Below are 18323 nucleotides of genomic sequence, written 5' to 3' on the forward strand. Positions count from 1 at the left end.
GGGTTCCTAGTCATTCCTCTTGCTACGTTTCAGCATCTGAAGAACAGGCACACTGAAAGAGCCACAGTCACTGAGACAACAAGACCATCAGCTAAATCTTAACCTTTGTGGAAATTTCACCTTCTCATAGGTATGCGGCACCGTAAACAACTCCAGTGCATGCTGGAAGAGGGCTTCTGGCCGGCACAAATTCCCAGGGTACAGGCCAGAGCGTTGTAGTGCCTCAGCTCAGATGCCAGCACAATCCACTCTTCTCGGTTCAGCACATCCAGGACGAGGCCTGGTCCTAGTGATGAATTAGAGGATTATGCATACAAACCAACACCACACTGAGACATAGAGGAATGCAAGGAATCATGTTTATTGTGTCCCAGTTGCACACATAACACGTTGTCTGTCTTTCAACTCCTGCTGGGCTCCAACAGCCAAGGGCATGAGCAAATCATAGCAATAGCTGTTATAGGGGGGTTGGGTGAAGGTAGCTTAGGACTTGCACAAGTCCTGGTGTGTGGACAACTCCCTCTCCAGTAGTGATCCATCTGGTCGCCCTTTCAAGGAGGAATAGTGGATGGCCACGCTGTGCCAGTCAACTGCTTCCTTGATGTGCAGTGGCCCTGCTGAGAGAGGGCTGTGGGTGCGATTACCTGAGGAGAGAGTGCACACAGGTTAGCAGAGCAAGATGAGGAAGTCACCCAGCCCTACACACACCAAGGTTAGGCCCCATCCGGAGCACTGTGTGCAGTTGCAGGCTCCACATTTCAGAAAGAAAATGGAGAAGATAGAGAGGATCTAGAAGCGGGCAACAAAAATAATAGTCATGCCAGGAGAAAACAGACATGCAGACAAGGCAGTTAAGAGGGGATATGATGGTCTTCAGATACTTGAAGGACTGCCATAAAGAAGGGGGAGAACACCTTTTCCCTCTCGTGGCAGGATGAGAACCAATGACTTGAAGTTGCAGCAAAGTTGGCTTAGACTGGATATCAGGACCATCTTCACTGCTAGAGCAGTGAGGTGGTGGAACGGGCTTTTTAGGGAAATTGTGGACTTTCCATCACTGGCGGTGTCCGAAAGAGGTTGGATAAGAACTGGACAGGGACAATCTAGGCATAGCCATGCCTGAAGTGCTCTCTGAAGAGCAACAGCGAGAAGCCCAGGAGCCCTTCTCACTGTTGGAGATAATAAGGAGAGGTAATGAGAAGAGCTTCGTAGCCTAAAGCAGGTGGATAGTTGGGGAGAATGAAGCGGAGCTCCACAACCAGCTTCGTTATGAAAGAAGATGAAAGGGGCTGAGATACGTTTGTAGAGGGGACACAGAAAGGGGAGTTTGGGCTCTCCACTTAGAGGGTGCGATGCTTGCTGTCTCCAGGTTGCAGGACAGAGTAGTGGGTATTTAGTATTTTCCAGGCTGCTGGGCTTTGCTGGTTGCCTTATGGGGCAGGGAAGGGATTTTTTGCCCTCCTGTTGCTGCAGAGGGTGGTGCAAGGTGGGGTGGGGTTTCACCCTCCTCAGAGGCATTGGGCGATTGCTGAAGCCACGGCTGGGGATTTTGACTGGAGCGTGCCAGAGCTCCAACTGGGACCAAAACCTGGAGGTTCCCAGTTGGAGGGACTTGCCCCGCTGCTCAGGGTCAGGCCAGTTGCCACATTTGGAGTCAGGAAGGAGTTTTACTCCCTGGTCAGAGTGGTATGGACTGTGGGGGTCTTTGCCTTCCTCTGTAACGGGGGTGTGGACCTTGTCCCTGGCGCTCTCAAGCACGTTTTAACGCGCCTTGCAGCATCAAGACGCTGGCTGCCATTGTCTCCTTTCTTTACCTGTGGCAGGTTGAGATGTTGTGCCTCATAGCTGCGTGTCAGGTTTGATTGTGTAGCTTCAGTAACAGGTTGGACAAGGACTTATATGGATGGTTTGGATAGGGATGATCCTGCCTTGAGGAGGTTGGACCAGGTGACCTCTCAAGGTCCCTCTCATCCTTACTTTCCCCTGGAAAAAATGTCTTTGGAGCAGTGGGATCAGCTGTGCGGTGACATGTTGTGGCACAGCTGATCGCACTCCAGGGATGTCTGCAGACGTGCCCGGTTGCTGCACCCTGACTGGCACACGTGGACAAGCAGGGGAAAAACGTGTTTGCATGCATGTGGGGGAAATCCCTTTGCTTGCAAACATACACCCAGCAGCCCCTCGAGCGGGAAAGTGAGGCAGGCGCTCCCAAGGCTGATCCTGCCTCTGAAGCCCCTTCCCCAGGGGAGGCTGGAGAGCCCCGGTAGCTTTATGCTCTCTGAGCTCTTACATCCTAAGCAAACAGCTGTAGGCTGCAAAAAAGCGGCCCAATTTAATACGGGCTTCTGCCGCAGCCACAGATTTGAGCCTTTGCGGTGCAATGCAAGATAAGGACATCTGTTTACTTTCACTTTGTGCTGCCAAAAAAATGTTTATGGCAGCACAAAGGTGGCGTCTGCTTCCACCCTCTGATCTTAAGATGCCTCCTACCAGTCGGAGCTGGTGCAGAGCACAGGATGCTTATGTATCAGACAACACTTTATTGGAGGGAGTGAGATGGCTCAGGGCGCTGTCTGGTGCTGGCGGGCTGCAACGATGATATCGGCTATTACAGCCATAAAAGGTAAAGGAAATGCATGTTCAGGTTGAGGAGCTGAGGTCTGGAGCAAAGGTCTGGGGCTCAAACCTCTGTGTGCGCACACCTGCGTGTGTGCGCATGCGGGCACCCTTGTCCAGTGCAGCCGGCGATCGTGACGTCTCTACGTTTGGGAAACCTCAAAAAACTCAGTGCCTTAAAATATCTTTTCCTGATATTTGGAGCTGGTGAGACTAGGGGGCTTGTAAATTCTCAGGCGCTCATGATTTATGAATGACGCGCAGAGCAAATGTCTAAGTAAACCACTGGAATATACTTAGAAGTGGTTTTATTTTTTGCCGTGCATTGTGTATTTAACATTCATTTTGGGTTGCTAGTATGACCATTGCATCAGATTCAGTGGAATTGTGTGGGGAAGAAAGTTTCCAAAAATGAACTGCAGGGCCCTTGACTGTAACTCCAGACATAGCACTGATTTGTACTGCTAGGAACTGCCGGGCTCAAGAGCATCGCTCTGTTTACTACGGCTGCTGGCACATAAGGAAGGCTTCCAGGCAGGTCCGGTACATAGGGCCAAATTTTGGCCTCAGTCGTGCCCTGGAGGCTCCCCATGGAGACAAACAGGCCTGGGAGATGGAGCTATGTCCTCTCAGACGTGGGTTCAAATGCAGGCTGTGTCAGAATGAAAGCGGCTCCTGATTGATGGCTGGCAGAAGTTTATATGAATTGAGTCTAGTCCCATGAGAAGGAAGGAGCCTCCTAGGACACTTGTGAATCAAGAAGAGATGTCTCTGACCTTCCTCTGGTCATCTACAGACCCGACATGTGCATGGCGTACCTTGTTCTGTGGGCTCTGAGCTGTTTTGCAGAGGAGGTAGGACCCCGCTCATGCGCTGGCAGCATTTACACATTCGTGGTGACTTTGTAGAGGTGTCTCCGTGCTCCACTGCAGCAGAGGGGTTAAAAAAGAAAGGAGCTCCCACTTCACAGAGATAGGGCCCTTCCTCCTCCAAAAATGCAGCCTGAACGTGCCGTGCAAATCCGGCGCGGACGTCTGCTGTGCCGATGCCTGGCTGCCTTTCCTTGAGCTTGGGGTCAGCCTAACCTCCCCGAAGAAGCCTCCACTCCAGCCGTCTCCAACTGCCTCCCGAGTGGCAAGCCAAGCTAGATAAGAGCAGATGGGGAGGAGGGACTCCTTGCAGGCAGTCGTGTTAGTGACACCTTGCGTTATGCTGAAATCAGGTTTTTTTCCTCTCCAGACAAAACAAGCAGCTCCGACCAGGCCTCCCTCCTTCCCTCCCACTGCTTCGAAAGCAGACTCCTAAGTGTCGGGACCGCCCAGAGCCGTGCAGATGAAGGACCCCATCCCTAATGATCTGTGCCGAGGTCCGAACTCCCTTCTGCAGAGCATCTCTCGTACATAGCATTTCCCAAAAAGGGCGATTCTCCCCAAGAGCGAAACAACGCCGAAGGGGCATGAAACTTCAGAGGATCACACAAGGGAGGGAGGACGAGCGAGACCCCTCTAGCAGAGCTGTGAACCAGGAGAGAGGATCAATGTGGTGGAGAGATCCCGGAGTACAGGCCGCACGAGGGGGCAAGAGTTTAGGAAGAAGTGCTTGCTCTAGGAACGGCGTCTGACCAGGAAGACAGAGAGGCCACGTAGGATGCAAAATGTCTCTCGCACCCATAGACTGAGGTGCTCGGCAGGACGGCACCAAGATGCCACCCGAGTAGGACTTTTATCTTTCCTAGGGAATATTTAGAAAAAGGACGTGGGAAAGACCCATGCAAGACAACGGAGGATCTACCCGACCCCGTGTCCTCTATTTCATCTGATCAAGCAAAGCCCTCCTGTGGGCCTTCCTCCCTGCTCCGCACACCAACATCCACAGGACCCCATTTTCCTTTGCCCCGCCTCATCTCGTTACATGGAGGTGTTTTCAGACGGAGCAAACCTATGTGCCCTTGCTCCCTTCCTGGGGGACTGTTGTGGATGGAGAATACCTTCTGGAGATACTTGTGCCGGTCTCTGGGCAGCCACCCGAGTCCAACCCACGGAGGCGTGAGCCAGCATATCAATGGGTCGCGTGTTGGAAGCAGCGTCCAGGTCTCCCTCTTCGTTCGCCAGGTCCCTCCGTCCTGTGAAGCACAGCTGACCTGGAAGAGCACAAGAGCTTTAATGTACAGATGTAATCACAGCTTCTGCCATTGGGGATTCGCTTTCCTGCTGCCTCGTGTTCAAATGAGTGCGTGTTTGACCCACTCATGCCAGCTGGCATATGAAGTACTCATGGTTTCGACCACGAGCTCTCCCTAGACGCATATCCTTAGGGAGGAAAAACACTCAAGGGCCTTAGAGGTTTGGTTATGCATGGCAAATGCTGGATGTTCATTCAAAGTTTATGGCAATCTTCTGAGCAAAGATTGAGGTGCGGAACGAGATTGCCAGTGCTAGATAAAAGTCAGAAATGCCTCAGCAATGATGCAGCTGCCGGGCGGTGGAGGAACGCCAGGGCTGAAGTTACTCTGAGACGCAATTAATTACAGGTTATCAAATGACCCTCCCGTTTGGGCTGCACGCCGAATGTGCACGCTTCCTGGAAGAGATTAGTGCAACCAAGTGTAAGTGAGGATACATGCTTCAGTGGAGCCTTTGCAAGCACGCTCAGAAAGCCAACACGGAAACGCCAAAGGAATCTAGATGTCCAAGTGCCTCCGAAGCTATTGCACAGGGTGGATTAAAACAATGCTTCGTCATTTAAATGCCTAAAATCTAAATCACCTAGACTCTACCTTTTGGGGGTGGAGCTGGACTTGGCCTATAAAATAGACTATATTAGTGGCGCTCATCTTTTTTCCCCCCAGGGGCCAGATGGTCTGCCTGTGGGCTGGATCCAGCTGTGTGAAGTGGGGTGGAAGGCAGCCCAGTCCCGATCCGGCTGTGGGGGGGGGGTAGGGGACATGGCCCAGCCCTGATTTAGCTCCACAGGAGGAAGGGGGCATGGGCTGGCCCCAGCTGGCTGCTTGGGGTGAAGGGGATGTGGCCTCAACCCACATGTGGGGGGAGAGGGCATGGTCTGCCCCCAAGTCAGTCGCATGTGGGGTGAATGGGGCCTGGCCCCGATCTGGCATGCAGGGGGAAGGGGTTTGGGAATTTGGCAGTGTGGTTGGCTGGCGGCATTAATGGCCACTGCTTCCCCGCTGCCAAATTTCCCGACTCGTGGGGAGCTCCCTGGGCCAGATGCTATGGCTCTGCAGGCCGCATCGGGCCCACGAGCCAGAGGTTGAACACCCCTGGGCTATATGACACGTCTGATCGCTGGTGGGGCGAGTAACATCTACAGCTGTGGTTATAAATTCACACATTCATTCTGCAGGGGGAGTTTCGAGCATTCATTGAACGTTTGTTCGCGCCACCTTTCCTGCCAGCCAGCTCCCCTCGCAGAGTGCAAACGCCGGGGCAGTGTGAGCACAGGAGACACACAACTATTTTCTCATCTGAGCAGACGTGTGCAGATTTGCGTTGGCAAAACTGGCACATCCTTACAGCACACCGCTCCCCTGCTTGCCCTGAGCAGCAAAGCATCAGTCCGCAGCACTGAGTCATGCGAGCTGGAAACGAGTGCAATCTTGCTGGAAAATCACCGTTTCAAAGACAGAGACAGCCTGAAGCGACTGCGAGAGAAGCAAATGCCAGTAACTGGCTCTACGCAACCTATTTATAGCAGGTCCCACCAGCACAAAGTCCTGATCACTTCTCAGGATCAGGCCCTTCGTCTCCAGGGATAAAATTTCTCATAGAACCGTAGAGATGGGATATGGGAAAGACTGATGAGGTCGTCTCATGCCCATGCCCCAGAAAGAGCAGTGCAGGAGGGTCTCTCGCAGTTCACTCTCAAGTGCCGTGTCCAGTTGAACTTTAAATGTCTCCAGCAATAGGATTGTGACTGCAAGAAAATTCCACTGCTTCTGTCTGAAGCCTAGGTTTTTTTTAACTGTTGATGGAAGTGGCTCAGCTCTACTCTATACTGACCCCAGGGACAGGAAAAAGCAACACACTCAAACCTAGAAATCAGTTTACTGTATCCCATTGCTACCAAGCAAGAGGAAAGAGTCCTGAGTTCTGCTCGTAGCAATATGGTTATTATATGGGCTCAGTACAGGGCAGAGTGAAGTGCCTTTCCTTTAACTCTGCCTTTCCAGGCTGCAGCCTGTTTGCATGTCTGTTCAATTTGACTTGAATTCCAAGCTCCCTCAGTGTGCAATGTTATGATACCTCTGTAATGCTTCTGTTATCTTTAAACTACTGGCATGTACTCGAGTTGGACTCCAATTTGATGCCCTATTTACCCGAGTCTGCAGTATATTTCCTGCTTGCGGAGTTACTTAGGAAATAAAGTGCTTGTACTGACGGGTGACCCAGGAAACATTAGGCAGGCCTGGACCTCCCTCAGGTGTAAGACTCTCCAGGGGATGTTAGTACAATGCAGGGATGGACGGCCAAAAACTCATAAGCAGCAGTTCAGACATGAGGCTGCTTCAGCCATGCCCAGTGCGTCCCCGTGTCCTGCATTCAGGCCTCCGGGTGAGTCCGGACGAGCCTCCTGTGTCGACTGCTGGCTCTGGAGCACGTCAGTGGACCGGGCTGGGCAGGGCATGCCCAGTCCTACCTTCCTTGGGGCCCATGGCCGATGCAGCATAAGCCAACCCCGAGAGCCTAGGAAATCAATGTGCCACTTTCACTGCTGCTGGTGAATCAACCGGAAGAACGGGAGTTTGCAGGTGCCTGAACCCTACCCCCTCCCCTGAGATTTTGTATATAAGTTTCTGTCCCATTCAGACCAAAATAAAATCGGACAGACAGACAAGCCTTCTTTGCAACCTGCTGCAACTGCAATTACACTTTCATGGCTGCAGCGTTTTCAGTCTAACTGGGGTGCATGGAATATAAATTCACAACCTCACGCTCTTTATTAACCTTTAGCATAAACTGCAAAGGATTTCGTTGAGGCTGCTCTATTACATGCCCAAAGTCTGTGAGGGCACTTTTGTCCCCACTCCCTGTGAAAAGGAAGAGGACTGCATCTTTGCCAATTAGTAGAAAACCTTAGCTTCAAAGCTGCAAGCTCCTTTCATGAGACTCAGAAATATTGGGTGCTTGTACACGTAACAAAATTGGCCTTTAAAGCGGCTTAGCTGCCCTTTTGCACTGCTTTAATGGCATCACTGTTTACACCTTTGGCGGGGTATTGCACTTTAATTTCGTCACAAGGTACACATGCGGCGGCGTATTTCACTTTAAATGACCTTGTGACATAGCAAGGTAAAACTCATTTGATGTGTCTTAGTTTGCTATATAATAAATAGCAACGATGCACGGGGGGCTGGAAGCCCAGATGTGCTTGGGGAAGCTCAGGCTTGGCGGTGCTTGCCCCATGCACCGCCCCTGCTGCCTTCTCCTGCCTCCAGCACACCCAGCTGCCCTCCTGCTGCCTTGCAGCACTGCCCCAGGGGCCTGATCTTTTTTTTTCCTCCTGGAGCCTTCCTGCCTTTGCCGTGGCTGCAGGATAGGCAAACAGGTTTGGGGGGGGGGGGGGGGGGAGGATTGGGCCCCTCACCCCTTTTTTCCCCCTGGTGGAGCCTGCCCATGGCAGTGGGGGGTAGGGGGCAGCAGGTGACCTGATGGGGGGCCGTCATTGTGACGTGATGGAAGTCCCTAAATTGAAACGGTGGGTTTTTAATTGTGTCGATTAAAAACCTACTGTTTCAATTTATGGAGAACGAAACCCCCGTCACGTGTACAAGCGCCCATTCTGCCCACACTTACCATACAAATCACGTCGTCCCACTGATGTCCAGGGGCTTAATAGAGTCTTCTGCCGTTATGAATGAGATATGTAGTTGTAGGCCATCGTTTCCCACACAATCAAAACCTCTAAGATTACTTAGGAGTAATCTTCCAGCCCAGATACGGATGCAAACTAATGGAAATTGTTTTGCTGCATTGTTTAGAATATAGTAGAAAGCGTCTAATGTGTGCTGATTACATGCCTAACACCAAGCTGAATCAGAAATTTTGAGACCCAAACAACCTTCTCCTCACTGAATTCCAGCTGATTTGTAATAGAATGGCTTGGGCATCTTTTTAAAGAAAATCATAGAATCAATGAGTCAGAAGGGACCTGGACAGATCACCTAGTCCGACCCCCTGTCATCAAGTCTGACCCCCCAGAAAATGTTTTTTGTGACAAAATGATTTCTCAAGAGTGAAGCATCAATGAAAATGGGGAAGTCGCTACAAAATGTAATTTTAGGGGAAATAAAAACAAAAATTCACAGCCAAAAATGTTCATTTTCAACATTTCTAGAATGCAAGTTTTTTGTTTTGAAGCAACTTATTTTGCACTCGTTTCTTTACTATTATAATTAATGGAAAGCTGAAATGGGAGTGGAACCTTGCCACAGGCTCGCACCAATTCTTTTAGTTTCATTTTGCAGGAAATGTTGAAATTTTCCCTCCTAAAGGGTGTGAGCTAATAACATTTCTTGCAAAAGCCTGACTTCTGGCTTAGCTCTAGCCTGTAAGTAAGTAATGCTGTCCTACTTTGTACCCCAGTGGGGCTGTCCCACTGGAAGTGAGGGCAGAAATAGGCCAAACTGGTGATATCGGATACAGCACGCAGTGCCCACCAGTGAGACAATTAAGTAAAACCACGTGCTGCCAGTTGCCACAAACCCAATGTTCCCCTTGACACTCCTAGAGCTGGGGAGTTCAGCGATTTCCTTTCTCTCCTGGACTTCTGGCATAGCCTCATGGCAGCGCTGGGAAAGCATCCCGAGACACAAATCTGCACATAGGTTAGCAGTGGTACCTCTGCGTTTGCAAAGCTTTTTGACGTAGCAGAGAAGGTTTGTGAAGAGGTTGAAGGGGGGTGGTGTTCCTGACTTCTGAGTGATGTCCCTGATTAGCACGGCCCTCCCGAACTTCCACTCGGTGTCGGACTGAGCCTGTATCCTCTGGTACGTGTCACTCATCATCGCAATCAGCAGGTTGATCAGCACAATCAGGGTCACGATCAGGTAGACGCCAAACACGGAGCGGATGATGACGAAGGTAAAGGGTGGGGTCCTGCTGGGCGATGGCAGGGACTCGGGGTCAACCAGGCCAAACAAGGAGAAGAATAACGTGACTGTAATGTCAAGTGGGTCTTGGGTAGGGGTGCTCCCAGTCCCATTCCCATCGACCTTCGATTCAGGGTAGACTGGCTGGTAGACTGAAGACAGCTGCATGGTGAAAGCGAGGTGAAACAAGCCCAGGATGACCGCAAACCTCGTGAGGTCCTTCATGAGGTTCCTGATGATGACAGCCCAAGGGCCGAAGAGGTGGTGGAGGGTGAGGAACTCCAGGAACTGCACGAAGGAGAGAGTCATGGCCGCTCCTAAGAAATTGTTCCTGGCAAAAAGGCAGTGCAAGCGATCGGTGCCGGTGAGCACCCAAGCCAGCAAATGGCAGAGGGAAGCGATGGCAGAGAAGCCCAGGACAAACACTCGGATCCAAGCCAAGCCAGCCCTTTCTCCTGGGTGGGTGACCTCTGTGACGAAGGTCCCCAGCAGCCAAGCTAGGAGCATCCACTCATTCCAGTGTGGCACCACGTGCCCTTCGCCAATGGGGCTAACAGGAGGGTATGCAATGGTGAGGACGAACAGGACAACCAGGAAGGTGTGAGAGGCCAAGTGGCTCATGAACTTAACGATGGGGATTGTATCCAACCTGTGCTTCAGGGGCAGGGAGAAAAACAGCCACACGGGTGGGCAAGCCAGGAAGGAAAAGAACAGGAGAGTTATCTTCCACGGGGGCCACCTCACGCTGCCGTACCACACTTCCGTCAGGTGGTTTTGCACTGCTGGATGGGCTATGACGTCCTTTTGTTCACATTCGATCAGCGTGTCCAGCATGGTGTTGCCCTTGTGATCCACTGTGCGGAGAAGGTAGCCGGCACTTCTCCCCCCACAGGCCAGCGTCAGCAGCTCAGCGGCCACGCTCTCCATGTACTTGGCTGCGGCAAGCAGGTCCTTGGCCCGTTCTTTCTCTTTTAGGGCAGCCAGGTTGAAGGCCCGGGAAAGCTTGACAGCCGTGTCCAGAGGGGCAGGGGAGTGAAGGACCAGTTCCTCGGTCACCTTGTGGTTGTTCAGCTTCCCGCAGACCATGAGGTCGAAGACAAACTGGAAGAGCAAAAGCTTGAGTTAACACAGCAGCAGGAGGAGGGCTGGTCTTGGGCATAGGGCCCTGGGTGGGACTCAGGATAGTGGCCCCCAAGCCCTCTGGACCAACAGATTCTTGTCACCCTCAAAACAGACTGTGGCTCACCATACAAACTTATCACCCAACTTTCGGCTGCAACCTACAGACCACTTGGCACAGCCTCCAGCCACAGACGGGGAGCCACCAGCTCTGGAGACCTGGGATCGATTCCCCCCTCTGCCACAAAGGTCTGGCGCGACCTTCAGCAGATCGTGGAAACTTTCTGCAGCTCAGTTCTCCACTGCTGCTGCTCCCTTGCTGTGCCCCCTGTTCACCCAGACGGCAAGCTCTGTGAAGCGGGAACACGACCTCGCTCGACAGAGCCACCGGGCACTTCTGTGGCACGGACATCAGTGTGAGCCATGTGTACTTTGTATCACACTCGTCCCCCTGCTAGGATGGGCTAGATCATGTGGGGGTCGCTGTATCTGCTCCACCCGGACACAGTAGAGCCTTTTACTTCAGGCTGTAATGGCTCGTCCTTTAAGATGCACGGGTTGCAACGTTCAATCTCTGCTGCAAGGGGCACACACAGGGGTCTTCCGAAATCCTAGGCTGGGAAGGGACCTCCAGCGCCAGCTGGCCCAAACCCCTGCACAAACGCAGGAATGTTCCTCCTAAATCATCCTCATCTGATGCTTATCCAGCTTCTTTTGGAAAACCTCCAATGAAGGAGAGTCCCCCCGTTTTCCAGGCAGGCGTCTCCACTGCCTCACTGCCCTAACAGCATGGGTGATCTTTCCTGAGCTTTAATCTAAACCTACTGGGTACATCTACACATGTGCTTAACTGTGCAGTAGATTAATTTGCTGAGGTGTAAAGCATCACAGTCTACATGCATGATGCTATTAGAGCACAGCAAACTGATTTTTGCTGCCATACTGTTGGGGACAGTACTATCTTACTGCAGCAAAAGCAACTGCACCTACATGCACGTGTAAACCCTAACCCAGGAATACGCTGTACCCAGTCAGCCCAGGCAGCACGGGGCCAGACCCCTGCCTGCTGCCTAGCCACAGGGCTCTGCATGCTAGGGCACTCTTGTGCCCCAGCCAGCCCCTCTGCTGCCCAACACTACCTCCCAAAGCCCGGGGCTGACCTGCCCCCCGTGTCCCCATCCAGCCTGCGACTGCTCCACCTTGGCTCAAACTGTTGCGGTCCTGGGCACAGCATCTACACATGCACCCTGGACTGCAGTAGTTTGAGCACTGACACATGCCATTAAGGCGTTGTGATAACCTGGCTCAAACGGCACCGGTTTTATCATGTCACCTTAATGGAAGATGGAGATGCCCCCACTTCGGTGCAATTAAAACCCAATGCTTTGGGCCCTGCCCTCTGCAACAAAGGAGAACAATAATTCTCCCTCTCCTTTACAGCAGCCCTTGAGATACTGGAAGACTGCTATCATGTCCCCTGCCTTAACTACTTTTTCTTCAGGCTAAACATACCTAGCTCTCAGCCCTACCCTGGAGAGTTTGCCTTCCAACCCCTTTATTATTTTCCAATCTTGTCCAGCTTCTCTAAAACCTGGGGCCCAGAGCTATGCATGGGGGCATTTCACAGTGACACACTCGCAACAACACATCCCTGGAGCCATGCCTGTTTGGCATGGCAACATTATTGTCACTTTGCATTTGGGGAAACTGAGGCAGTGAGATTAAGCTATTTCCTAAAAGGGTTCCTTTTTTCTGAGATGCAATGAAAACTCAGAGAGTCCCTTTGTTGTGTTGCTGCTGCCGTGCCCCGGAGCCACGTCTCAGCTCTGCACTTTGCAAACAGCAACTTGGGAATAAATGAGGTGACTATAGAAGGACATGACTATTCATGCGCTGGGTTGGAGAAAGTGTTATCCTGTAAATGTGGGCTGTGTTGGTCTTAATGTTCAATGTCTTCAAGGAGGAAGAGAAGCGCATAGAGACAGCTCAGCCTTGTAAGCTGTCCTAGCACCACATGACTCTAAGTTACTGGATCCCACCCCCCGTGACTATTACCCCAGACCCTACAGTTAGAAAGGACCTTGAGGGTCTCCGAGTCTAGTCCTCTGTGCAGAGGCAGGACTTGCCATTTCCAGCCCATCCTAGACTGATACCAGTCCAGTCTCTTCTTGAGACCAGCAAGGAAGGCGATTGCACTGCTTCCCTCAGCAAACACCCCATTGACAGGACAAACAATGGTCCATAAATGCCTAAATTATTTGGATCCGTGGCATGGCACTGCATGGGAAGAGCACAGCATAGCAGAGCACGGCTCACGTTTAGCAAATACAGGTCAGGTGCGAACACTGGTGGAGAGACCGGAGTCGCTCTTACCTTTCTGTCCTCCAGAAGCTTCAAGGTGTTGTTGCTCTTTCTCAGCAGGAAGCTCATGACATCCTGGTGGTGTTCAGCTGCTGCATACTGGACGGCTGTCTTTCCCTCTTTGGACTCGAGGGTGGGTATGGCACCGCTCTCCACCAGAAGCTGGACGCTAGCCAGATAACCAGACTTGGCTGCAAAATGCAGGGGGCCCCAGCCTTGCTGTGGGAATAAAGGATGTCTTGTGAAAATGGTGCCTTCAGTAACGGCACGTGTCGGGAGTGCAGAGAACGGGGAGGGGATGGAGAACAGGGACTTCTGTCATCTGCTTCCAGCCAACGTTTGTCAGTCGATAGCAACAAAGCCTGGTTGCTCTTGGGAAACAAGGGCTGTACCGTGCCCCGAATGCAGGCTGTAGGGATACCGTGCAATGCTCCCAATGGTGTCATGGACAACTCATGGTACTGACCCATCAACCAAGGCTTGGCACGACACGCTGAGTGGAAGGGGCCCTTTCTTTCCCAGCAGAGTCAAGCACCCAAGCAAGGAGGCATAGGGAGTATGAAGAAGGCACCGGGTAATGCAGGGCCCCTGCAGGATATGCTGGGCAATCTGGTGGTTGCACCAGAGGAGAAAGCAGAACTCTTTAATAATTTCTTCGCCTCTATTTTCTTGTGCAGGGACCGGGACTCCCCTACCGAGATTCAGGACGGACTTGGGAGAAACTCTGCCAGGTCGGGGAGGACCGAGTTAGGGAACTTCTGGAGGGGCTGGATGTGTTCAACCCAGCAGGTCCAGATGCTCTTCACCCCAGGGTGCTGAGGGAATCGGCAGGAGTTATCGTGGGGCCCCTGGCACGGCTTTATGAGCAATCGTGGTGCTCTGGCCAGGTGCCTGGAAGAGGGCCAACGTGCTCCCCATTTTCAAAAAAAGGGAGGAGGGAGGACCCGGGCAACTATAGGCCCGTCAGTCGTACTTCCATCCTGGGGAAGCTCTTTGAGAAGATTATCCAGGAGCACATCTGGGAAGGGCCAGCAGCGGGGATGATGCTCAGCAGCAACCAGCATGGGTTCATTAGGGGCAGGTCCTGTCAGACCAACCCGATTGCCTTTTATGATCAGGTCACAAAATCACTAGATGCAGGTGTTGCGGTGGATGTAGTCTTTCTGGACTTCAGGAAGGCCTTTGACACCATCTCCCACCCCCTTCTCATTAAAAAACTAGGCGACTGTGGCATTGATGCCTACACAGTCAGATGGATTGCAGATTGGCTGAAGGGTCGTACTCAGAGAGGGGTGGTGGATGGGTCTTATTTGACCTGGAGGGATGTGGGCAGTGGGGTCCCCTGGGGCTCGGTCCTCGGGCCCGCACTGTTCAATTTCTTTATTAGCAACTCAGACAAAGGGGTGAAAAGCACCTTGTTCAAATTCGCTGATGACACTCAGATTTGGGGTGAGGTGAGCAAGCTAGAAGGGAAGGACAGATTACAGAGGGACCTGGACAGGTTACAGGGGTGGGCGGATGAGAACAGGATGGGTTTCAACACTGACAAGTGCAAGGTGCTGCACCTGGGGAGGAATAACCGGCACCAGACCTACAGGCTGGGGAACTCCTTTCTCATCAGGGCAGAGGCAGAAAAGGATCTTGGAGTCGTCATTGACTCCAAGATGGACATGGACCGGCAGTGTGGGGACGCGGTCAGGAAGGCCGACCGCACCTTGTCCTGCATCCACAGATGCATCTCGAGCAGGTCCAGGGAGGCGATCCTCCCCCTCTATGCGGCACTGGTCAGGCCGCAGCGGGAGTACTGTGTCCAGGTCTGGGCGCCGCACTTCAGGAGGGATGTGGACAGCACGGAGAGGGTCCAGAGGAGGCCACCCGAATGATCCAGGAACTACAGGGCAGACCCTACAATGAGAGACTCTGGGACCTGAGCCTGTTCAGCCTCCAGAAGAGAAGGCTGAGGGGGATCTAGTGGCCGTCTATAAACTTACTAGGGGGAACCAGCAGGGTTTGGGAGACGCCTTGTTCCTCCGATCACCTCCCGGAGTAACAAGAACTAACGGCCACAAGTTGCTAGACAGTAGATTCAGACTAGACATCAGGAGGCGCGACTTCACGGTCAGGGCGGCTAGGGTCTGGAACCAACTTCCAAGAGAAGTGGTGCTGGCTCCTACCCTGGGGGGCTTTAAGAGGAGGCTAGACGTTTACCTAGCTGGGGTCATATGAGCCCAGTTTTCTCTCCTGCCCAGGCAGGGGGTTGGACTAGAAGATCTGCAAGGTCCCTTCCGACCCTACATCTATGAATCTGTGAGCCCTGCGCGAGCTGCTGCCTACCTTGTCTGTGACATTGATCTCCGCTCCCTGCCCCAGCAGCGCCCTCACCATCTCCACGTGGCCACTGGCTGCAGCCAGGTGGAGGCAGGTCTGCCCCTGCCGGTCTCGGAGATGCAGCTGGGAGCTGGATTTGCTCAGGAGAAGCCCGACGACGGCGGTATGGCCACGCTGAGCGGCCAGGTGGAGAGGCGGGGAGCCCTGGAAGGCAAATGGGCATTGAACAGGCATGGCACCAGCTTCAAGGGTGGTGATGGGATGCTCTTACCCCCTGGGCCTGAACTGGGTGACCCCAAGGTCTACTGGCACGTTTCCCACGACACCATGCCCTTATCCCTTCCCAGGGTGCCGCTCCCGCTTGCATCTTAGATCCTCTCCCTCCTCTCTAATAACCCTCTAGGTCTGAATCCAAAACGCCTCCCTCCTGACTGTCCTCACTGGTCCTGCCCTGCCCGCCTTTATCAGTGGGGCAGAGCCCTCCTGGAGGGATGGTCCTCTCGTCCACAGACCCACAGGAAGTAAAGTCCCATGAGGGACTGCGGCCCTCTGCCCTGCTGAGCTCCCTCGGCATACCCCGCCTCTGGGAGTCGAGACGGCCGAGTGGAGCCTGAAAGCTGGCCCCTTACCTGCAGGCTGGTCTGGCTGTCCACCTGCACTCCTGGGAGGTTGAGGAGCAGACGGACCAGGCTCTCGTGTCCCGACTGGGCAGCTAGATGCAGCGGAGTGAACCCTGACTGAGATAAAGCACATGGGCCATGGCAGATTCTCCCCACCTCTGGGCAGACGTGCAGATCCTCTGGCCAACACAGTCCCTCCAGACTCTTCTGCAAACCACGAAGGTCACAGGATCCCAAGACCCTCCCCGCAGTGGGTAGGACTCAGCCGTATCCATTCTGCGCCTTGCACCAGCATCCAGCCTACCGTTAGAAATATTTCCTCTCTCTCCTGAATAGCGAACAGCCTGGCAGCCTGCGCACGGCCTCTTCCACATGCACCACCATGCTAGTTCACCCTGACCCTGAGTGGGACTTCTTTGGGGCTTTTGTGCTGGAGACCCCAAGTGACCCCAGTGCTCCTTCTTGACAGCTCTCTCCATCACCCAAACATGCCGCCAGCATGTGTTACGGACTGCTAGGCTAGGTGCATGTTGGCTGGTGAGAAGGAGGCAGGAATGCATCATTCTTGCTGGCTGCAATATCAGGTCTTGCCCGTCCCCATCGCTGCGGACAGCCCATGCTGTCCGTGTGACACGTGTGCCGAGTACGTATGTTTGGCGGTTGCAGCTGCTTCTGGGGAGTGAACAGAGCTGTGGGAGACTGTATCAAAGGCCAAGTCACCTGTAAAACCCTAGAGGGGTCAGTCTGGCTCTAATCCCTGCTGAGAGTCATTTATCTCCCATCGTCTGGGTCAAAGGGCTGAATGAAGCAGAGGTGGCTGCAGCACAAGGCACTACACCCTTGGCTAGGGCACGGTGTTACCTGTCAGCTCCATGGTCTTGGGGACCCCTGACACAGGACACAGACTGTCTGACTCACAAAGCATCCCCCCCCACACACACACCTCTAAGCAAAAGTAAGTATACCAGGCATCTCGGGCCATACATTCCCCCATTCCCCGGTCCCACGAGGGGAGGCCTATTTAAACTTAATTGGCTAAAACTCGGTTGCCGGGTTAGGGAGTGCTGAGGCAATGCACCGAGTCCAAGGGGGATGGATAACATTTGAACAATGGTACAGGGTTCATCGCAGCGTCCAGCCCGTTGGAGCCCCGTCCACACGTATCATACTTTTCCCGGCACGACTGGTGGAAGTCCTCTCCACAACAGGTTATGAACACTCCAATAATTGCCTTAAGTCTGTTAAAAGACTACAGTAAGATCTGGAAAAGTCATGCTAAGCTGAGGCTTGTTCACAGCAAGTAAAAATCCAAAACCCTGATGCTGCAATCTATTGTTTCTGAAGACACCAGGAGATGTCCCATCAAGTATATCTGCTATCCATAGGAATGTCAAGCTGGCTCACAAGTAGGTGTTTCCTGAGTATCAGTCAGGTTCCTGAGATGTCCCACCCAGATAACCCCTTGTCAATAGAGAAGACCATTTGATTTACACTATTGAGAATGCTTGAAAGAAGCTGAACTGGGGGTATAAAAATCTGTAAAAGAAGCAGCGGTGTGTGCTGACACCACTCGCTTTCTTCTGGAGAGGCAGCAGGAGGCAGATCGCCTCCCTTCAAGGGTCGTGCTGAGAACTTTACCCTGTCGGCTTTGCAACCCGAGCGCCTTGGACTGGCAAGATCCCAGCTCTCTCTCTCTTTTCTCTTCTCTCCCTCTCCAAACACAGATTTCTGAACTTGAACTGTATTAGTTAAGCTTGAGCTAAGTTTCCCCAAATACTTAGTGAAACCAGGGTAATACTGTGACTGTTTGTGTTTGTTTTTCCTTTGCATGTCTATCACTACTAGTGTCATTATATATTTCATCTACTTAGCAATAAATAACTTCTATAGTCAAACTGGTGGTAATTGGGTATATTTTTCCTTCTTTACTTCTCTTTCCCCACTTGCTCTGCAGCAACGCTCCTTTTACCTAAGCTAAAGATCCCTGTGTAGCCCAAAAATACTGTGGGGTCCACTCATCAAGAGGCTAAAAGATTGGGACGTGCTGAGTTTGAGACACAGAAGGGGATCAGCTTGTACAGGCTGATTGACCCAGTTTGGCTCAGACGTGCCCTAATGAACTGAGTGCTGGCCCACGAGGGTGTCAGCTGGACACCCGGCCGGATTCAGAGGGT

The 18323-nt window shown here is 52.6% G+C and overlaps 1 protein-coding gene across 1 annotated transcript in view; it reads right to left on the reverse strand.

The window, feature by feature from the left end:
- Positions 1 to 375: 375 nt before the first annotated feature.
- The window catches only part of LOC149869679 (uncharacterized), a 78727-nt gene continuing 60779 nt past the window's right edge, over positions 376 to 18323 (reverse strand). The window contains exons 23-28 of the mRNA XM_090040728.1: positions 16159 to 16266; positions 15536 to 15733; positions 13214 to 13420; positions 9472 to 10822; positions 4604 to 4756; positions 376 to 644 (exon numbers count right to left, since the gene is read on the reverse strand). Of these exons, the coding sequence (XP_089896854.1) occupies positions 484 to 644; positions 4604 to 4756; positions 9472 to 10822; positions 13214 to 13420; positions 15536 to 15733; positions 16159 to 16266 (2178 nt within the window). The 3' untranslated portion in view covers positions 376 to 483. The remainder of the gene's footprint in view (positions 645 to 4603; positions 4757 to 9471; positions 10823 to 13213; positions 13421 to 15535; positions 15734 to 16158; positions 16267 to 18323) is intronic.

The sequence above is a fragment of the Crocodylus siamensis genome, chromosome 3 (genome assembly GCF_052110815.1).
Source record: "Crocodylus siamensis isolate JL-2025a chromosome 3, ASM5211081v1, whole genome shotgun sequence".
Classification (NCBI taxonomy): domain Eukaryota; kingdom Metazoa; phylum Chordata; order Crocodylia; family Crocodylidae; genus Crocodylus; species Crocodylus siamensis.